The sequence below is a fragment of the Phocoena sinus genome, chromosome 16, assembly GCF_008692025.1.
Source record: "Phocoena sinus isolate mPhoSin1 chromosome 16, mPhoSin1.pri, whole genome shotgun sequence".
Classification (NCBI taxonomy): domain Eukaryota; kingdom Metazoa; phylum Chordata; class Mammalia; order Artiodactyla; family Phocoenidae; genus Phocoena; species Phocoena sinus.
Window position 1 is genome coordinate 11,160,754 of NC_045778.1, and position 18,863 is coordinate 11,179,616.

The window sequence follows — 18,863 nt, forward strand, 5'->3', positions numbered from 1 at the left end:
GGCTGGAAGGCGCCCCGGGCCATGGTGCTGAGAGGAGACTGCCTTGCTCCCAGATGTCAGAACACAAGGCTCTGTTCACTGGGGGACATTGCGACCCCAGTGGTGTCATCTCCGTGTGTTAGGCGAGCCTGGCAGGGCACAGCGTAAACAGCACCTGAAGCCACACCCACTCGCCGCCCAATTGCAGCGAGGCTTGGGGTAAAGGATGCCCAGTGCTGGCACAGGAAGGCAGGTTCCAGACTGGATTCAGCATCCCCAGAATTCAAGTACATGAGCCAGGCTGGGGGGTCTGGGAAGCTGCCCTGGTGTGATCTTGAGTGGGCATGGTATGTGGATGGGACTTCGGTGGGAAGGCAGGGGGGTGCAGGTTCAGGGTAATGACTGGGCCTATGGGAGGAGCCGGCTTTTCCACGCGTTGGGGTGGAGGTTCCCGAGGAACATAGTGGCACCTTTCCAGGGGCTGCCACACAGGGAAGGTGTCCTTGACACTCCCACCAGTAGCCAGGGGTCCTGGGCTGGCTGGTAGGCAACTTGGGCCACTGGTGCCAGTTCGGTACTCTTGGGAGTCCTGGGGGGGGTCTCTGGAAAGGGCATCTGAAGATCTGGGCTGCTGGCCAGTCAGTGCCTTGTGGCCTGGTGTCCAAAGCGGAGACGGTGCTGAGCAGCTTGGGCCTGACTCCCGGGGAAGAGGCCATGCTCCCCTGTGAGCACCTGTGGGTGCTGAGTAAGCCCCGAATCCCTCATTGGACAGACAAGGACATGGGCCTGGGTGGCACAGGGCATCTTCAGTAGACAGGGGCCAGCAAGGGTACGGACATAACGGAGTCCAGGCTGGTTTGTGGCAACACCTGCCTTCCCGTGCGGGAGACACATCATGTCACGGCACCTCAGGGCCTGACTGTGGGGTCCTGCCCTTGTACATGGTGACTATCATGGGCTGGTTCAGGTGACGGTCAGTTGTCTGCACACTGGAGCTTGTCCACCAGGTCTTGCCTTCTTTCTTTTCTCACCATCTTTCTTCCCTCTCTTCTTGTCTCCCTTCCTTCACACCCAACATAGGAGGATCCAAAGTGGGAATTCCCTCGGAAGAACTTGGTTCTTGGAAAAACTCTGGGAGAAGGAGAATTTGGAAAAGTGGTCAAGGCAACGGCCTTCCGGCTGAAAGGCAAAGCGGGGTACACGACTGTGGCTGTAAAGATGCTGAAAGGTATCTGTCCAGGCAGTACACAATGATGGTTCTGCCACGCACATCTGCGGGCGCCCCAAGGGATGGGTGAAGCCACGCAACAGCCAGGGTTCTGGCAGCTGGCCTACTGCCTCCTGAAGAGGCCCCCCCGTTGCTCTTCCTGAGTGGCTGCAGTCTGGGGATCCCCACCATGGATGATGTGGGCTGGTGTGGTCCCTGGAGAAGCAGGGTGAGGACGTTCCTCCCTTGGAAGGTTCTGGAGTGGTGCTACTTCTGTACCAGTGTTGGGTAAAGATCCGAGTTTAAATTAAAAGCCCTTTGGGTTTTGGACTGACAGCTCTCCCCAACCCAGTCTGCTGCATTCATTTCTCTCAGCCAAGCATCCACCAGAGTCCTGGTGAAGAGACCACCTGTAAGGACCAGTCCCTGCCCCCTAGGGCCCTGCCTTGCCCAATCCCCACTGGTCCTCAGCGGGTCTGCCCCGCCCCAGGCTTGCCGCAAGCTAGGCATCCTCACTGGAGTTTCTCAGCAGAGACTGGGCCCAGCCAGGCTCTGGCCCAGGTGGACCGACTGAGGGCCCAGCGGCCGTGCAGTGGACACAGTCGGCTGATGCACACTTGGGTTCAGCAGTCGGGGGGCCGTGCCGTGCAGAGTGCTTCTGGATACTTGCCCAGGCCCTCAGACTGGGGTCGCCCCTTGCCCATGAGATCCCAGGCCCTAAGGGGCACAGTGAGACTGGCCCTGGGTCACCTACATGTGGTCCAGAGAGTCCCAGTGCCCCATCTCCCAGCTGTCTTCTCATTTCCAGACAAGTCTGCACCCAGAGGAGGTGACACAGCTAGGCACTGGGCTGTGGGACCACTAGCCCAGGAGAACTGTGTAGCCACAGCTTTTGTCTCAAAATACCTCCACACCCAAGCTTGTGGTGGGAGCCCGAGCATGCTCTGTCCACCCTTGGGACACGCGTGCTCAGCGTGGCTGGAGGACTTCTGTGATGTCTGGCGGTCTTCACCTTTCTGCAGGGCCTCACCCGCCACTGTTGAGCACTTGGTCAGCAGGTGTTTGGGGACAACGGGGAGTCCCTTTACCTTCCCAGAAGGGTTAACGAGGGGGTCTCTGTGCACCACTGTCCTTGAGAGATGGTGATTGCAGGGAAATAATGCCATTTGTGCGTACAGCCCAGCCCTGGGAGGCTTTCCATGGAAAGATCCGCTCGTGTGGAAGTGTGCTTCTCGGGTTCTTACTGCCCGGAGGCACATGAGGCTGCTGTTGACCCTCCCACGGGCTGAGAGTAGCTTCAAGCAGTGGGACCCTTGCAGGCCTCGTCTGAACCTGGGTAGGATGTCTCTGAAGGGGATAATGGGTCTGTGCAGACCGCCCCCCCCTGCCCCCCCGCTGTGGGTGCTGTGACCCAGCAGGGCTGCAGAAGGGGCTAACAGAAGGGACCGCTTTGCAACCTGCCGTGTTTACGTGCATTTCAGAGAACGCCTCGGCGAGCGAGCTGCGGGACCTGCTGTCAGAGTTCAACCTCCTGACGCAGGTCAGCCACCCGCAAGTCATCAAGCTGTACGGGGCCTGCAGCCAGGACGGTAAGGCCAGCCAGGGACCAGCAGCCGCCAGGCGCGGGCCAGGGGGCTCTGGGCCACTCCATTCTGCCTCCTTCCCCTTCCCCATCCTTTCCTCCTTGGGCGCCTGTTCTCTCTCCTCCCGGAAGCAGGGTCTCTGGCTCCTGCCTGGAGCTTGCGTGTCAGTGAGAGGGCAGGAAGGGGTGCAGCAGGAGTGCTTGTGTGAGGCCTTCCCCGCAGTGTGTTCCCTGGGCCTGCCAGGGCTGCCGTGAGGTCTCTGGGGACATCTTGGTTGTCAGCACCCTGCTCCAGGCAGAGCCCCCAAGGCAGGGAGCTCCAGAAACAAGCACTGCCTCCTGGGCACGGGGAACCAGACATGCCATAAGCTCCAGGTGACCCCAACCCCAGCCCTGCGTGGCAAAGGCGTTGTCACCATCTCTCACATAAAAGCATCCTGCTCTGCTGGTTTTCCAAACCTGCTGTACCACCCAAGGGACCTCCCACTGTGTGTGTGCGCGTGTTTGTGTGTGTGTGTGTGTGTGTGTGTGTGTGTGTGTGTGTGTGTTTGGGGTGTGAGGGAAACGGGGCTGACAGGGAGAGGGCAGCAGGGACACTGGTCAGAGCCAGCAGAACTCAGGGCTGGGCCTCAGGCAGGACTGCAGCCCAGAGCTGCTGAGAGCAGACAGGAGCAGGGAGCAGGTGGCCACAGGCAGATCCAGACCGTGCCTCTGTCAGCCGTCCCCAGGCCATGCTGTGGCAGGACCGAGGATGCAGAAAGGCCTGACATCCTAGCAGCAGGGGGTGCCTCCCAGGACAGTCCTGAATGTAGTGACCGGCTGCCTGGGGCACCCAGGGAAGAGGTCACGCTCGACCACCCAGGCAGCTGGCTTTCGCATGGCCCCCGCAAGGCGGAGAGCCAGTGATGTGAGAGTGAGCTGGGGCTTAAGTCCTCAGGCTGCCAGAATGCAGGCACTTGCCCCCCAGAGCAGGGCTGGGTCTGTCTGCCCAGGTGCAGAGCCTGCCCAGGGGCCCTGCGGCCTAGCCCATGCTCTGGGAAGCAGTTGCCCAGAGCTGGCCTGAGTTCGCCTGCCCGGGGCACCGCAGGCAGCCAGCCCACAGCCCCCTCTGCCCCCAGGGCCGCTGCTCCTCATTGTGGAGTATGCCAAGTACGGCTCCCTGCGGGGCTTCCTCCGAGAGAGCCGCAAGGCGGGGCCCGGCTACGTGGGCAGCAGAGACAGCCGCAACTCCAGCTACCTGGACAACCCGGAGGAGCGGGCCCTGACCATGGGCGACCTCATCTCCTTCGCCTGGCAGATCTCGCGGGGGATGCAGTACCTGGCCGAGATGAAGGTGTGTGCCGTCCCTGCCCTGCCCTCCCCTCCGCCTGCCATGGGCCCGGGTGTCAGGGGTCCCTGCGGTTGTCTCCCTTGCAGCTCGTCCATCGGGACTTGGCAGCCAGAAACGTCCTAGTAGCCGAGGGGCGCAGGATGAAGATCTCGGATTTTGGTCTGTCCCGAGATGTTTATGAAGAGGATTCCTACGTGAAGAGGAGCAAGGTACCGGGTCCTGGGGCTCCCGGGCTGGGTGTGGGCGACTGTCAGGGTACCCACAGGGCAGGGGCAAGATTTTTATCTGGAGAAGATAAAGCAGGTTTTTAGAGTATAAATTTCCAGCCCTCATCCCTAAACCCTTCCCCAGTCCTGGGTCCCCAGAGACCCAGCTCAGGACTCAGCCCCAAGTCTGTTCCTTCTCTTCCTCAGGGCCACACGTGGTCTTGCAGAGCTGCCCGCTGGGAAGTGGGGGCCCTGCAGCTTCTCTCGCTTTTGATCACTATCCTTTTTGAAGGCCACCTAACGCTGCAGAAATAACAACCTTCTTCTCTGCAGTTGTTCCTCTTGATTCTACAGGGCGAAGGTCACTGTTACCTTTAGTCCTTTGCTTAGAGGAGAGAAATGAAATAAACCCAAGCTTGCTATTCATTCCTTGCAGAAGGGAATGAATCGCTTTACAGGTGGGGATTCTCCTGGGACGAGGGCCTGGGAACCCCTGCCTAAGAGAGTTTGGAAGATGCACCAGGAGGCCCTGGAGACAGGGTCTGGAGTCGCAATGTAGGGATTTCAGAAGCTTTTTCCGAGTCACTGAAACAGGTGGTCAGGGCCCCTTCTCGGGAAATCTGGTTCCCTGGCACGGTCCAGTTCTCTGTGGCATTGGTCTTGACCCTCTAGTTCTGTTGCCCTCTCAGCCCCTCCCCTGCAGCCTGCCTGTGACAGACTGGACAGGGCCAGCTCACGGGTACCTTCAAGACACACAGCTAACCTGGCATTCAGAACATATGGTGCTCAAAAAGAAAAACACAAAAAGGGACGGCATACACCTCAGCTTTGCTCTGAGGGTCAGGAGAAGACCTGGTGTTGCCAGGGGCCGTGAGGATGATGTTTAATTTCTTCTGGGGTGTCTGTTGTGACAGCACATCTCAGAAGTGCTGAAGGGGAAGTGGAGAGGGGCTGCTCCCTGCCCTGTGGAGGGCGGTGGACAGAGCTTTCCTGTTGACACATAGGTCCTCAGGAAGGCCCCGTGTCATGAAGCAAGAAGCACAATGTGGCCAAGCATATCCCCCAAGAGCACAGGCTGTAGGCAGCATTGTTAGGAACACCCCCCCACGAAACAGTCACACTTCATTAAGGATATAAATCCTAAAGAAAAATTTTTTTAATTTATTTAATTTTTATTTTTGGCTGCGCTGGGTTTTCGTTGCTGTGTGCGGGCTTTCTCTATTTGTGGCGAGTGGGGACTACTCTTCATTGCGGCCCGTGGGCTTCTCATTGCAGTGGCTTCTCTTGTTGCGGAGCATGGGCTCTAGGTGCGTGGGCTCAGTAGCTGTGGCTCGCGGGCTCTAGAGCGCAGGCTCAGTAGCTGTGGCTCGCGGGCTCTAGAGCGCAGGCTCAGTAGTTGTGGCACACAGGCTTCATTGCACTGCGGCATGTGGGATCTTCCCGGACCAGGCTCAATGTCCCCTGCATTGGGAGGCGGATTCCTAACCACTGCGCCACCAGGGAAGCCCAAGAATACTTTTTTAAAAAAGAATTATAGTAAACGTTGCATTGAAGTCTAATGCATGCCTTTTAAAAAAAAATTGATTTCTGCCTTAAGGCTGACCTATTTGTACTGAAAAGCTATTTCTCGAGTTGCATTAGAAAGGATTTGTTAGGTCTGACCCCAGCACCTCTGTGGTAGGGGGCACTCTTTCAGAGGATGCTGAAAGGGCCCTGGGATAAAATAAGAGGTAAAAACCAGCCCGAAGGCACACACACTGATTTCTTCCCTCAGAGCTTCTCAGAAGAGCCTTTAGTGTGTTTGTTTGCATCCGAAGTCCCCAAGATGGAAAATGCTGGATGTCAGTTTCTCAAACTCGTTCACCCTCAGAAATCAAGGGAGACGTCGCTGCATGGTATTCCTGGCTCACCCACTGGGCGGCAGCAGCCAGGGAAGCGGCCATAGGGGGACCTGGCTTGTGCTCAATATCAACTTCTTGGGTTTCTTCTCAACAGGGCTGTGGTGCGTGACAGGCACACGTTGCGTAGATGTGGGCAGGCCAGCTGACTCCCTCTGATGTCTCAGCCAAGCCTGGGAGGGCCAGGCTGGGGCTCCAGCCCCTGTGAGGCGCCAGTCCTCTACCCAGGAACACTCTGGTGTCATTACTCAGCATCCCCTCAGAGCTGGAAGAGCCTGGGACATGTCCCCCCTTCCCCCCACCCGCCGCCAGTTCCCAGGATGTCAGAGCTACGTTAATGCCTTTCTTTCACACTCTCTTTAGGGTCGGATCCCAGTCAAGTGGATGGCCATTGAGTCCCTCTTCGATCACATCTACACCACCCAGAGTGACGTGTGAGTGGGTATTGCCTTCCCGGGAGCGGGGGAGGTTACATGTGTATAGGGCCATGCCACCTGTCTCAACACCTCCACTGGGGGACAGTGCTGGCCCTGAGTGCCTGTCAGCTCATGCCAACCATCCACAGTAAACCCTCCAAGCTGCCGGGGCTTTGTGTATTCACTCAGCAATTGGCGAGGGCCCAGGCAGTAATTCTGAGAGCTGCTTCTTTCAGAGTGTAAGGGTGGAGTGTAAGGGTGTGAGCCATAGCTGCAGACCCCCTCGCCCCCCTCCCTCTCCCCTCCCCTCTCCTCTCTGGGTGTCTCTGACACACAGGCTCAGCCAAACAGTTCCCCTCCTGTGGGCCTGAGCACAGGCTGGGCTCAAGCAGGTCCCTGGGGACTGGCCCCCGCCCAGAGGCAGGGGTGGTCTTGAGTGAGTTTCTAGGCAGGTGCCCCAAACTACTCCAAGTTGGGGACCAAAACTCAGTCTTCCAGGTCCAATTACATTTTATTTATTTATTTTTTTTTTTGCTGTACACGGGCCTCTCACTGTTGTGGCCTCTCCTGTTGCGGAGCACAGGCTCCGGACACACAGGCTCAGCGGCCATGGCTCACGGGCCCAGCCACTCTGCAGCATGTGGGATCTTCCCAGACCGGGGCACGAACCTGTGTCCCCTGCATCGGCAGGCGGACTCTCAACCACTGCACCACCAGGAAAGCCCCCAATTACATTTTTGATAGTTTTCAAAAATACAACAGACTTGTTTCCAAGTGTTCTGCTCTGAACAGGCTTGCATATTTTGAATAATGTGGGCTGTGAAAAGGCAGTTCTTAGACAGTTTTAACAACTGTGTTCTGATTACAAAGTTGACCGTAAGAAAATTAGAAATGCAGGGGAAAGCAAAACGAAGAGACTAAAAGCCACTAGGATCCCACCACCCCTAAGTAGCTACTGCTGGCCCTCGCAGGCATGGCCTAGAGTTTCCTGTGGCGTGCAGGTATATGCTTTTTGTTACTGTAAGTGGACTCGTGTGATAATACTGTTTTGTGATATGATTTTGTCCCCACTTCACAGTAAATTTTCTCTCACAGTTAAGTATGTTCTCTATAGCAGTGCTTTTTTTTCTTCTAAGATTCTTATGAAAATTTGCAAGCACAAGAAAAGGTGAAGGAACTGTGCAGGGAGCTCTCTGCCCTGTGGCCTAGGTCCCGCCTACGTTTTGACGTGCTTGCTTGGCTGCCCTGTGCCATCTCTGATGCTTCAGAGCATCACCTCAGGGGCCAGCCGTGTGCCCTTTCGGGTGAGGGGGCTGAGCTTGGGCAGGGGCTTGGCAGGGGTGGGGACAGGGCAGGCAGATGGCTCATCCCCACCTCTATTCCCCACCCCATCTGTTAGGTCAGCACAGGCTGAAGCTGTGAGCACTTGGGCCGCTCTCTGTACTGGGGACTCGGGGACAGACGCTGTTGGGGTGATGAGTGTCTGGTGCACAGAGGGCACTGCAGACCCAGTGCAGCCACTCACTGGTCCTCTTGTTCCCTGCAGGTGGTCCTTCGGTGTCCTGCTGTGGGAGATTGTGACCCTGGGGGGCAACCCCTACCCTGGGATTCCTCCAGAGCGGCTCTTCAACCTCCTGAAGACAGGCTACCGGATGGAGAGGCCAGACAACTGCAGTGAGGAGATGTGAGCAGGCTTTGCTCCGGCCCAGCCTTCCTCAGACACAGACACACTGGACTTTGACGGGGATGAGACACATGCACTCATTCCTTCCCGCTCCTGGGCAGCCCTGGGTGCCAGCCCAGGGCGAGCTCGGTGGCGGGTAGTGACAGGCAGGGCATGACGGGGCAGAAGTCAGAGAACCACCCTTGGGTGTGACGGCAGATGCTGGGGACCCTTGACTCCACTGGGGGCTGGGTCGGCCTCCTGGAGGGACTTACAGGGGTGAGCGGGGGGGAGCAGGACCTGGGGAAAGGTGGTGGAAGGATGAGAGGGTGCTTCAGACCGAGGGGGCAGCTTGAGCCAGAAGCCAGAGACCTGTCCCAGGATGCTTGGAGAGGGGTGGGTAATTCAGAATGGCCCCAAGGGCACATATAGGGGAGTACACAAGTGGCGGCACAAAGGCAGGCAAGGAGTGGGCAGGGGAAGCCTGGACTTTAGCCCTAGGGCACTGGAATCTTCTCATCTGATGGTGGTTCCATCAGACGATTCTCAGAGGACAGGTTGAGAACACATGAGAAGGGGTCATCTGCAGGCAGAGAGACACTGGTCCATTCATTCTATGAAGTCTGTCATGCGCCTGCCACGTGCTTGGCTCCAGGCTAGATGGGGGAGCGCAAGGGTGAGTAGGTGCCACCTCCCTGGACGGACTGGGCTGGCAGGCAGGGGCCCAGCGCACACCCACACGGTAGCTCTGGAAGCCCTGCAACCAGGCCAGGACCCCAGGGTAGGGGGGAAGGTACAAGTCAGAGTGTGATTGGCAGGTGTTTGTGTTCATACCCGGTTCGTCCTTCATAAGAGTTTTAACGACCAGCATTTCCGCCTTAGCCATCATAGCGCCAGACGCTGTGAGCCCCTGCTGACCCCTCAAACTCAGACCCACCTCAGAGAAGGATGTCAGTGACACAAAAACAGCTTTGAGGTTCGGGAACAGAGCCCCCGGGGCCCAGGGCACTATACTGAGTTTGGTGGCTATGACCAGGCAGTCCTTGCTGGATTGTCACCGCCCACCTGTGTGTCCCATCAGGTACAGTCTGATGCTGCAGTGCTGGAAGGAGGAGCCAGACAAGAGGCCAGTGTTCGCTGACATCAGCAAAGACCTGGATAAGATGATGGTTAAGAGCAGAGTGAGTACCCGGAGACGATTCCTGGTGCCAGCTTCCCGCGGGCCTCCCGCCCTCCGGTCTGTGGAGTTCCCAGCGCGGAATGCAGAGCGAGGCTGCCTGGAGGGAGTTGGTCGTGCTGCCCCCAGGGGGAGCTAGCGACTGTACCCTTGTCCTTAATCCAGGCCTTTTGGGCTTCTTTTAAATCAGGAAGAAACCAAGATTCTTACCTTGACCCTTAGGAAGAGCCCTCCACAGATAGGGGTGGGAGGAAAATATTCCAAAGCCAAACAGAATCATTTTCAATAACAGAACATGAGAAAGTAGAGTTGAAATGACTGTGTCCTAAATTCGTATGCTGTCAGTGGCCCGGCTAGGGGTGAGAAGTGACTAGAGACCAGCAGAGACTGTGACAGACAGGAGCCCACCAGCTGCCCCTGAAAGGCCCCTCACTGTGGACACTTGTAACCTGTATGAACATGAGTGCCGGCATGCCGGGTCTTCTGAATTTTAAGGGATATTTATTTGTTTCCCAGTTTTTTTGTTTTTTTTTTGTTTGTTTGTTTGTTTGTTTGCAGTATGCGGGCCTCTCACTGTTGTGGCCTCTCCCGTTGCGGAGCACAGGCTCCGGACGTGCAGGCTCAGTGGCCATGGCTCACGGGCCCAGCCGCTCCGCGGCATGTGGGATCTTCCCAGACCGGGGCACGAACCCATGTCCCCTGCATCGGCAGGCGGACTCTCAACCACTGCGCCACCAGGGAAGCCCTGTTTCCCGGTTTTTAATAGCAACTCATTTAAATTTCTAAAACCTCTGTGTGGGCCGAACAGTCATATCCGTGTGCCTCCAAATTTACAACTCCAGGTGACTGAGGAAGTCAACAAAGTTTCCACTAACATTGATTAAGCAATCGCTGACTCCCATGTTCTGTGTTAAATGCTGGGCACGCAAGTAAACAAAACAGGCACAGACCTTGCCGTCGTGGTTTCGTCCTTCCATTGACACATTTACTAAAAGTGATTTCTTCAGAGCAAGATGCATGGACTCGGCCACTTGTAATAAAACTCAGCATCAGAGCATCAGTGTACCGTTTGGGTGGACCCTGTGAGTGCAGGGTTGTCCCAAACAAAGGCGATAGCGGATGCCAAGAGATGGCCTTCCTAGAACAGTGCCAAGAACCAGCCAGCAAAACGCTGGAACCATTCTTTACACATTTAACCAGGGAAGTGGAAATAGCAGGTATTCAAGAATCGTCATGCTTGGGAGCTGAAGCCTATCTATAGCAGTGTCCTCTGCAAAACCCACATCAGTGCCTCAGATTTCTGAGTCCTGACATGATGTTCGAGATGCTTGGAGGGAAGCCGGAGAGTGCTTCTTGGCATTCCTGCAGTGAGTCATGGGACTGCAGCGAGCTCTCTCAGAGCCTTGGGTTTTGTAAACAGGCTGATTCTCCAGTGCTGGGCCTGGTGCCCCCAGTGCTGCAGAGAGAGAACGAGGACAGTGAGGGAGCACATTTGTGCCCCCAAGGAGGTGATTTTCGAAGGGGGAGCGATGAGGACCATGGAGCAGGGCCAGGCGAGGCAGGGGCTGGAGGAGCTCAGTGCTGGCACACTGGCGAGGGGCTCAGGTCTCACAAGAGGCCAGTAGGCATGGGGTGGGACTCTGCCGGGGCTTCTGCTCTTGGGCAGGGAGTGGCGGGCGTGTCCAGTAGTGGCCTGCGCCAGGGGTGACCAGCCCTCTCTCCCTTCCAGGACTACTTGGACCTGGCCGCGTCCACCCCATCTGATTCCCTGCTGTACGACGACGGCCTGTCGGAGGAGGAGATGCCCCTGGTGGACTGTAATAACGCTCCCCTCCCTCGAACCCTCCCCTCCACGTGGATTGAAAACAAACTCTATGGTAGAATTTCACATGCATTTACTAGATTCTAGCCACGTTGTTCCTCTCTGCACTGTCCTTACTCTCTGTAATGCTTTTTAAGAGTGTTTCTGGTCTGAATGAAGCCAAAGTCTGCTCTGAACCTTTTTGTTTGTAAATGTCTGACTTTGCATCCGTTTACATTCAGGCATTTTTACTATTATGTTTTTTTAAAAGGATGTGAAAATATGTGTAATTACCACACTGCCCAGCAACTTAGGACGATAGAGAAGAAAGAGAGCAGGGCAGAACTCTCAGGGGATATTGCGAAAATGATGACTAAGTCATTTCCTGGGTGGGTATCAAGTCATAGTACTTCTGAGTTAACTACTGGGATAAATTTACCTGATCCGGGGAGGCATTTAATTTAGAAAGGAGGAGCCAGCACCACTCTGCCTGCACTAAGAGCACAGCCAGTGGCCTCTCCCCCAGACCCTGCCTGGGTGGAAGGCAGCTCTTGGAGGCCACCTGGTGCTGGGGACCACCATGGCGGGGGGAGGGGAATGGGGGGACACACACAGACTGCTGTTTTCACATCCTTTGCGTTACAAACTGTCATGACAGTTGTCACTTATGAAGTCAGTGCAAAAAGCTGGAGCAAAATGCTTTTTGAAAGAACGTAGTCTGTGGTGCTGTGGTCTTGCAATGGACAGTAAATATGGTTCTTGCCAAAACTCCTTCTTTTGTCTTCGATTCAGTACTTGAAATTTTTTCCTGTTTCCTAACTTCATCATGGATTGTTTTGAAATCTTGGGAGTTTCAGGCATTTTTCTGCTGAGATTGTTCCTTTTGCATGCCTCCTGGGTCACTGATTCCTTACTGGCTAGCGCTACTTGCCATTTGTCCCGTCGACGCTGTGGGGCTCGCCTGCGTGCACCCTTGGTTTGGAAGATTCTCCTCCGTGGTAGGATGGGATGGAAGACAAGTAGGCTCCTTTACGTTAGAGAACTTTTTATAGAAAGTTTCCCGCTGCAGTAAGCCATGTAGTACAGCAAGGTGCTGATGCCTTATGCTGCCTTAGAAAAAGAGTTAAACAGGTCAACAAATATTTATCAGATCTGAGAGTCGGAAGCTTATAAAAGTCCAAATTGGTAGTTTCTGGTAAGCTGCAGTTACCAGAGAGCACGTGATGTTTCCGCCCAAATGTTACCCATGTTTTGGAAACCTGGAGCACGAAACTCTGCAGGCAGTTGGCCCAGAAACCAGAAGTTTGGTTTGAACCTCAAAGGGAGTTTTGCCAAGGCCTTACTGTCTGCACATGGAGTTTGGGTTCTTCAGTGCAGAACAAATGATCTGTTTTCATTTTTAGGCATGTCAGACCCGAACTGGCCTGAAGAGAGTCCTGTACCACTCACGAGAGCCGATGGCACCAACACTGGGTGTCCAAGATATGCAAATGATAGTGTATATGCTAACTGGATGGTTTCACCCTCCGCGGCACAGTTAATGGACACGTTTGATAGTTAACAGTTCTTTGTGAAAGGTAATGGACTCACAGGGGAAGAAACATACCGAGAACAGAAAGTCTGCTGGCCCCTCCTTGCACATTTCACACTGGCTGGTGATTTTCCCTCCCAGCAGACGTAGCGCTCTGGACCAGTGTCCTGAGTCCAGCACGTAGGTGTCCCTTCCTCTTCAGTCCATGGCAGCACCCAGCGCTGGTCTGGGTTCAGCAGTGAGCACCACATACTCCGTGCTCACACGTGTGGGACCCTCACGCACTCTCCGAACTGTTTGATTTTTCCGGTTGCCGCCAAACGAGGCCACACGATTTAAACATGAAGCACACACACCAAAAAGGCAGCAGGAAAAAAAAACGGGCCCAGACGACCTGTCCTTGTTCAGAATGAGAGCCTGGCCAGGCCTCATAGGGTTGTCAAAGCCCAGCCAGGGCTGGAGAGGGAGAGGGGACCTCGGGACAGGCCTCGGCTCAGCCTTCGAGATCCTGAGAATGTTTTGTTTTTTTTTTTAAATCATGGAACCTTTTCTTAGGGAGACGTTTGATTTTTATCATGATTAAAATGATTCTTAGATTTAGCACGGTGGAGAGACATGATGCCGCATTTGCTGTGTAGGTAGGTGGTGTGAGGGGAGAGGGCTCCCAGGACACAGTTGTTGCCATCGCTGAGTAATCACTAACCCCCTGACGAGAAGTGTGTGGAGGAGTGGGGCCGTTGAGTGGAGTGGCCTCGTGTCCGAGGACTGCTGACCACAGAGACTTGTGGTGAATCCCTGCACCCCACAGCCTTCAGCGTCCCCCCATCCAGCGCTGAAAAGTGGCGGAGGCTCATCTCACACATTAGTGGGGTGGAACTTGTGCCCAGTTTCAAAGGGACAGTTCAGCTAGTTAGGTTAGAAGTAGCATCGACAGTGACACCTCTGATTACGATTCTGATGGAAAAGACAGTGTTTTGGCTCTTATAGAGCTTGTGTGAAAAGGTACGTGTATCCACTCTTCCTGTGTTTGTAACATAATGCTGCTATGGTAAGACATTTTTGTTTTTTAGGTTCTGACCATGACTCGTAAGCTTCTTATCATTCTTCACTGCTTGTTTGTGGTCACAGACACTCAGCACTCCTCCCATCCTGCCGGGGTGGCTTTCAGGAAGTCCCGGCAGCTCTTCTTTCTGTCCCAGCGCTGTCACTTTGCAGGAGAGGGCCAGTTACCAAAACACTGCCTGGGCTTCATACTTAAACCACTGTGAAAGGACTTAATGTCGTCTCATTAAAATACTGGATTTTATAACCATTTCACAAAAGCAGTAAAATTATGGCATTTTTGTGGCCAGGAAGGCTTGGATGAGTATGTGGAGGAGCCGTGTGTGTGTGTGTGTGCGTGTGCCCGTGCGCGCATGCCCATGTGTGTGCACACACCCAGGAAGAGCGCTGGAGAAACACTTACTGCAGATGCATTGCGGCTTTAGTTCAGGCCATTGTTCAGACACGCTGTGTGATACGTTCTTTTACAAATATCTAGTTGTGGTAAACTTTGGGGTTTCAGCTGTGCTTAATGATAATCTTGTTAAATGCAGAAGTGGGGATAAACTTTCTCAAGTTATTAAGAATGCCTACTCAGTGTGAGTGGGTGCAGCAGGTTGTCCTCGGCAGGGTGAGAACTCCAGGTCTAACTGGCTGACCCAGTGATGGGGAATTAACCCTTGACTCATAATCTAATTGTCTATTCCTAAGTTATAAAGGTACTCATACTTATTAGCCCTATCAGACAGAGTTTTCATATGCATATACACAGAGATGACTAACTATTAAGCATTACTGAGTATTAAGTAGCAATCTGTCCGTTATTAAAATTTGTTAAATCTATTTATGAAAGGTTATTAAACCATACCATATTAATTTGCTTTTGTAATCAAGGTGACTAAGAAAATAATCTCAGTTATGTAAATAAAATCGTGTATCTTAAAATGTGTAAACTTCTTTTCTCTTTTTAACTTCCTGGTTGGAAACATCAGGTTTCTGATTTTGAAGTTTCAGTGTAAGGAGGAAGATGTCACAAGGGAATCTGTTGTGGTGACCACCGGGGAAGTGATACCGACTGAAGGATTAGGAGACTCTTGGTGATACCGTTGACTTGTCTTGCATAATACGTACACGAACAGCCACATTTATAGTCATTGTTAAAACTCAGCTCATCCTGCCATTCAAGGAATTCCTTCCTTTAGGTTTCCTTCCCTAAAATAGAGCAGCAGCCAGTGTCGAGTTCAGGTATTCTCTAGCAATTTGCTGACTGCTTATTTCTTGAAGCTGGAGTTGGACAGTTGTGGGAGAGAATGTAAAATGCACAGACATGACTGAAGGTCCATTAGAGGAAAAATTTTGACCCGAACCACTATGAAACTTAAAATACTAAATGCTTCTGTTTATGTCTTCCTGTCGGGCTGTGTAGGAATGGTATGAGCTCCTCCTCCAAAACCTGGCAAGGAGCAGGTAGGTCAATAGGGAAACGTGAGTTGTTACCAGCATAAATCTGATTTGTGGTTGCCTTGTGCATTGGATGCTGAGGGCCTGTGTCCCATCCTGGGTGCACATGTGCACACACAGTCACGTGCCCACATCACCCAGGGGCTGCCCCAGGCCCACGGTGCCACAGTTCCTGCCCTCAGCACCTGCGTCTGTTCTCAGTTTCCTCCTTCAATCTGGACCACAGGGACAGGAAATAAACGTAATTTCTAGGGTCAGTTATTTGCTACAGCCTTTGCCTCTGAATGTTTAGAAACCATGCTGAAAAAAGTTTATACTAAAAACCCCTTTTTCAAGAGCAGAGAACTTCCATTAGGGGAGTGTGTGTGTGTGTGTGTGTGTGTGTGTGTGTGTGTGTGTGTGTGGTTTATTTTTCTGAAAAAGCACATTCTCCACCAACCTCCACAAAGGATGGTATGAGGCCAGCTTATTTGGGTGGAAATGTAGTTTGAATATAATGTCTGAGAACAGGTCTTGGACAAATACTTAACGCATAAGAGAAAATTCAGAGGGAAAGCATAATTTCCCCCACTATAAATAGAGCATTTTCCCAGGCAGAGGAGCAAATGGTTTCCTCTCCTCCTTCGAGCATGTTAACATGTAGGATACTTGGATGGTGGTATTTAGGGTGGTTCTAGAAAGTGCCTGAGAAATCCTTATCTCCGTGGCCCTGGAAAAGATGTAGTAAGAGTGGGCCCCAAGGGCACATGCAGCAGTTAGGGCACACCTTCCCTTTAGCGTGAACTTGCACGTGGTGCTTACCCTCTGGGTGGGCCTATACATCCAGAAAACACCCTCCACTGAGGCTGCCTGCCCCGCCCCGCCCCTTCTCCACGGCAGCAACCTTGGTAGCCTCATTCCGAACATTGTAGGGACTTTCCTGGCTGTCCAGTGGTTAGAACGTTGAGCTTCCACTGCAAGGGGCGTGGGTTTGATCCCTGGTTGGGGAATTAAGATCCAACACGCCACGCCGCGCGGCCAAAAAAAGAAAAAAGAACTTTGTAGAGTCTCCCACCTCTTTAGGGAACTGGGATTCACGTGAACGATTCTTGGCTGAGATCATGAGAAACCAGAACCTGTATGTAGAGAGTTTTTCAATGTGGGGCGCATTGCTGTGCCTGCAGCTGAGGCTGGATGGGTGGCTGGGTGACAGCTGGGAGAATAAGCTTCACACCCAGAGTTAAAGAGGCGCGTGTGTGAACACGTGAAAGAAATCCCGGTTAATCTGTGCAACTCAGGCTTTTATTGCTGTGTCAAATGGCAAGATATTTTTGCAGATGTTTCTGGTATGTGCTAAACCACAGGGCCTGGCCAACGGAGATCTCTCAGGGGAGCTGTGACAGGGAGGCCGTCTTGCTGTGGCAGCTTCAGGGACATCAGTGTCACGGGGAACTGGGCTAGGCAGTGTGGAGGGAGCCATGACCAGAGACCACGCCAATCACTGTGACTTCAGGACTTGGGTTCCACATCAGGAGAGACCATAATCCTGCATCCTCTCAGATGACATTGAGCAATCCAAGTTCAAAATTGGCGTGGGCAGGCAAGGTAAGGAAAGTACATTCTAAAACTAAGGGGAAAAAAATCATTTTTCGAGAAAGAAACCATTTTGATATTTCATACACAGACTGTATTTACCACGCAGACTGTCAGTTTCTTGAATAAAAGTTCAAAGTTCATTTTTCGTGTCCCTATTTATTGATGTCAGTTTTGTCAACGGTACTCTTTGGCTGCTCTTGTTTCTCACCTGTAGTCCAGTCCTTTTGTGCACTTGTCATTTCCCCACAGAGGAAAGTCATTGCTGTGGGTCGGGAAGAAGGAGGAACGTAAGGCTGCCTTTTGCTACCTGAGGCAGGGGACTTTGTTCGGAGGACTGCAGGTAGCCCACGCATGCCTGTGTCACAGCCTCTGTCCTCGGAGTTTCCTCTCAACCAGAGCATGTGCCTTGCTCCATATTTTCTCCCTTTTTTCTGGGAGTTTTAAAGAGCTTGACAATCTTCCTTGAGGCTTTGTGGCCACAGGGCTTGTGAGGCCATAGCTCTTGGATTGCTCAAAACTCCAGGGTAAAGGGGTTGAGGGACTTCATGAATATATAGAAAGAAAGGTAAGAAAATAGGAAACAATTTTTAAGGACCGGAAGGACACAGAAGCGGGAAGAATTCCGGTGCCTCACAGGATAGTCACTGAAAGAAGTTAAAAGAAGTGTTGCGGCAGAAAATTCTTTTGTTTGGCTGCACCGCTGCAGCTTGTGGGATGTTGGTTCCCCAACCAGGGATCGAACCCGTGCCTCCTGCAGTGGAAGCTCGGAGTCCTAAGCACTGGACTGCTGGGGAAGTCCCCAAAAGTTGTATTTTTTAAGAGAGGTAAATTACCTAATAATCTTTAGCTTTGCAGAAATAAGTAAGACCACCTAAAGGAGAAGGAGCAGGGGCTATTTATTTTGAACTTAACTACAGCAAGGGAAGAGGCCACCGTCACTTGCTTTTGGCAGAGACTCAAAGGCAGGCAGAGGAGTGGGAAGGCTTTACAGGAAAAAAAAATAGTGGGGAGGCTTCCGGTGTACTGTGATTGGAGGCTGTTTACATGGGGAGACTGGAGGCAGCTAACTAAGAACAGAGCATCTTGTGATCACTTGGAGAATATATTTGGTTTTCTCTCGGTTTCAAGTTGGAAATTGGGGCCAATAAAATGGGGACTCTGGCAGTCATTGACTAAACTCTGACCGTTCTGGGCTAGTTACTGCAGAGGGAGTGGATCAGAGTTCATGGGTCAGAGATCTTCGGTTATATGTGTGGTCTGGCCACTGTCTGTTCGCGTGTTCAGTCTCTCAGTTCCCCCTTTTCGGTAATTTTCTTGCTTGTAGGTTGATGAGTTCAGATAAGTTTAGAAGTCCAGATCTTCACCACTTAGAAACTGATTGTTCAGTCATCTCCGTGGTTAACTGTACTGTGAGGTATTCTTGACCTTTCTGTTGTTGTGTCATCATGGTGATCATCTGATGAGAAAGTGGCTGTGCAGAAGCATTTGAGACCTGGATAGAATGCAGTGGATCAGCAGCATGACCACTAGGACAGAAACAAGAATAGTTAATAACCCCTGTAAGATGCTTTGAACCAAGAACCCCAGTCCAAGCCAAGAATAAATCCCATATAGACCATGAGGATCAAATTTAGAGAGCCCAGTAGCTTTGCCTTAAGGCATTGTAAAGTCTGTCCCAGCTTCCCTGTTTCATTGATCCAAGTGTGGTATTAGGAATGGTACAGATCATGACTAACCAACAAGAAATCTAGAGCAACGCACCTGTCCATCCCTACTTGTGCCAACAAGATGGGACTGATCTGTGTTCCATCTAGGGAAGAGGTGGTACTGCTAATGACTTCTGCCAGAGTTAGTGATAAGTTTCTTACAATCCTATATGCATGATTCCTTACCGACGGGAACACTGCTCTAATTGTTCACATAAATAGTAAGTAATTCCCTCAGGTAGAGTGCTAAATAATCAAGGTGACTGTTTTGGAGCTCGGATTTTTCAGCC

The 18,863-nt window shown here is 52.7% G+C and overlaps 1 protein-coding gene across 2 annotated transcripts in view; it reads left to right on the plus strand.

The window, feature by feature from the left end:
* The window catches only part of RET (ret proto-oncogene), a 61,374-nt gene extending 46,655 nt beyond the window's left edge, over positions 1–14,719 (plus strand). Inside the window, exons 12-20 of one of the 2 annotated variants that reach the window (XM_032609328.1) lie at positions 1,060–1,207; positions 2,668–2,775; positions 3,887–4,101; positions 4,185–4,307; positions 6,566–6,636; positions 8,165–8,302; positions 9,363–9,462; positions 11,188–11,335; positions 12,663–14,719. In XM_032609328.1, coding sequence (XP_032465219.1) covers positions 1,060–1,207; positions 2,668–2,775; positions 3,887–4,101; positions 4,185–4,307; positions 6,566–6,636; positions 8,165–8,302; positions 9,363–9,462; positions 11,188–11,335; positions 12,663–12,820 — 1,209 coding nt within the window. In that variant the 3' untranslated portion in view covers positions 12,821–14,719. Of the gene's footprint in view, positions 1–1,059; positions 1,208–2,667; positions 2,776–3,886; positions 4,102–4,184; positions 4,308–6,565; positions 6,637–8,164; positions 8,303–9,362; positions 9,463–11,187; positions 12,028–12,662 lie in introns of those variants that run through there. The other variant, XM_032609329.1, reaches the window with a different exon arrangement.
* The last annotated feature ends 4,144 nt before the right edge of the window (positions 14,720–18,863 follow it).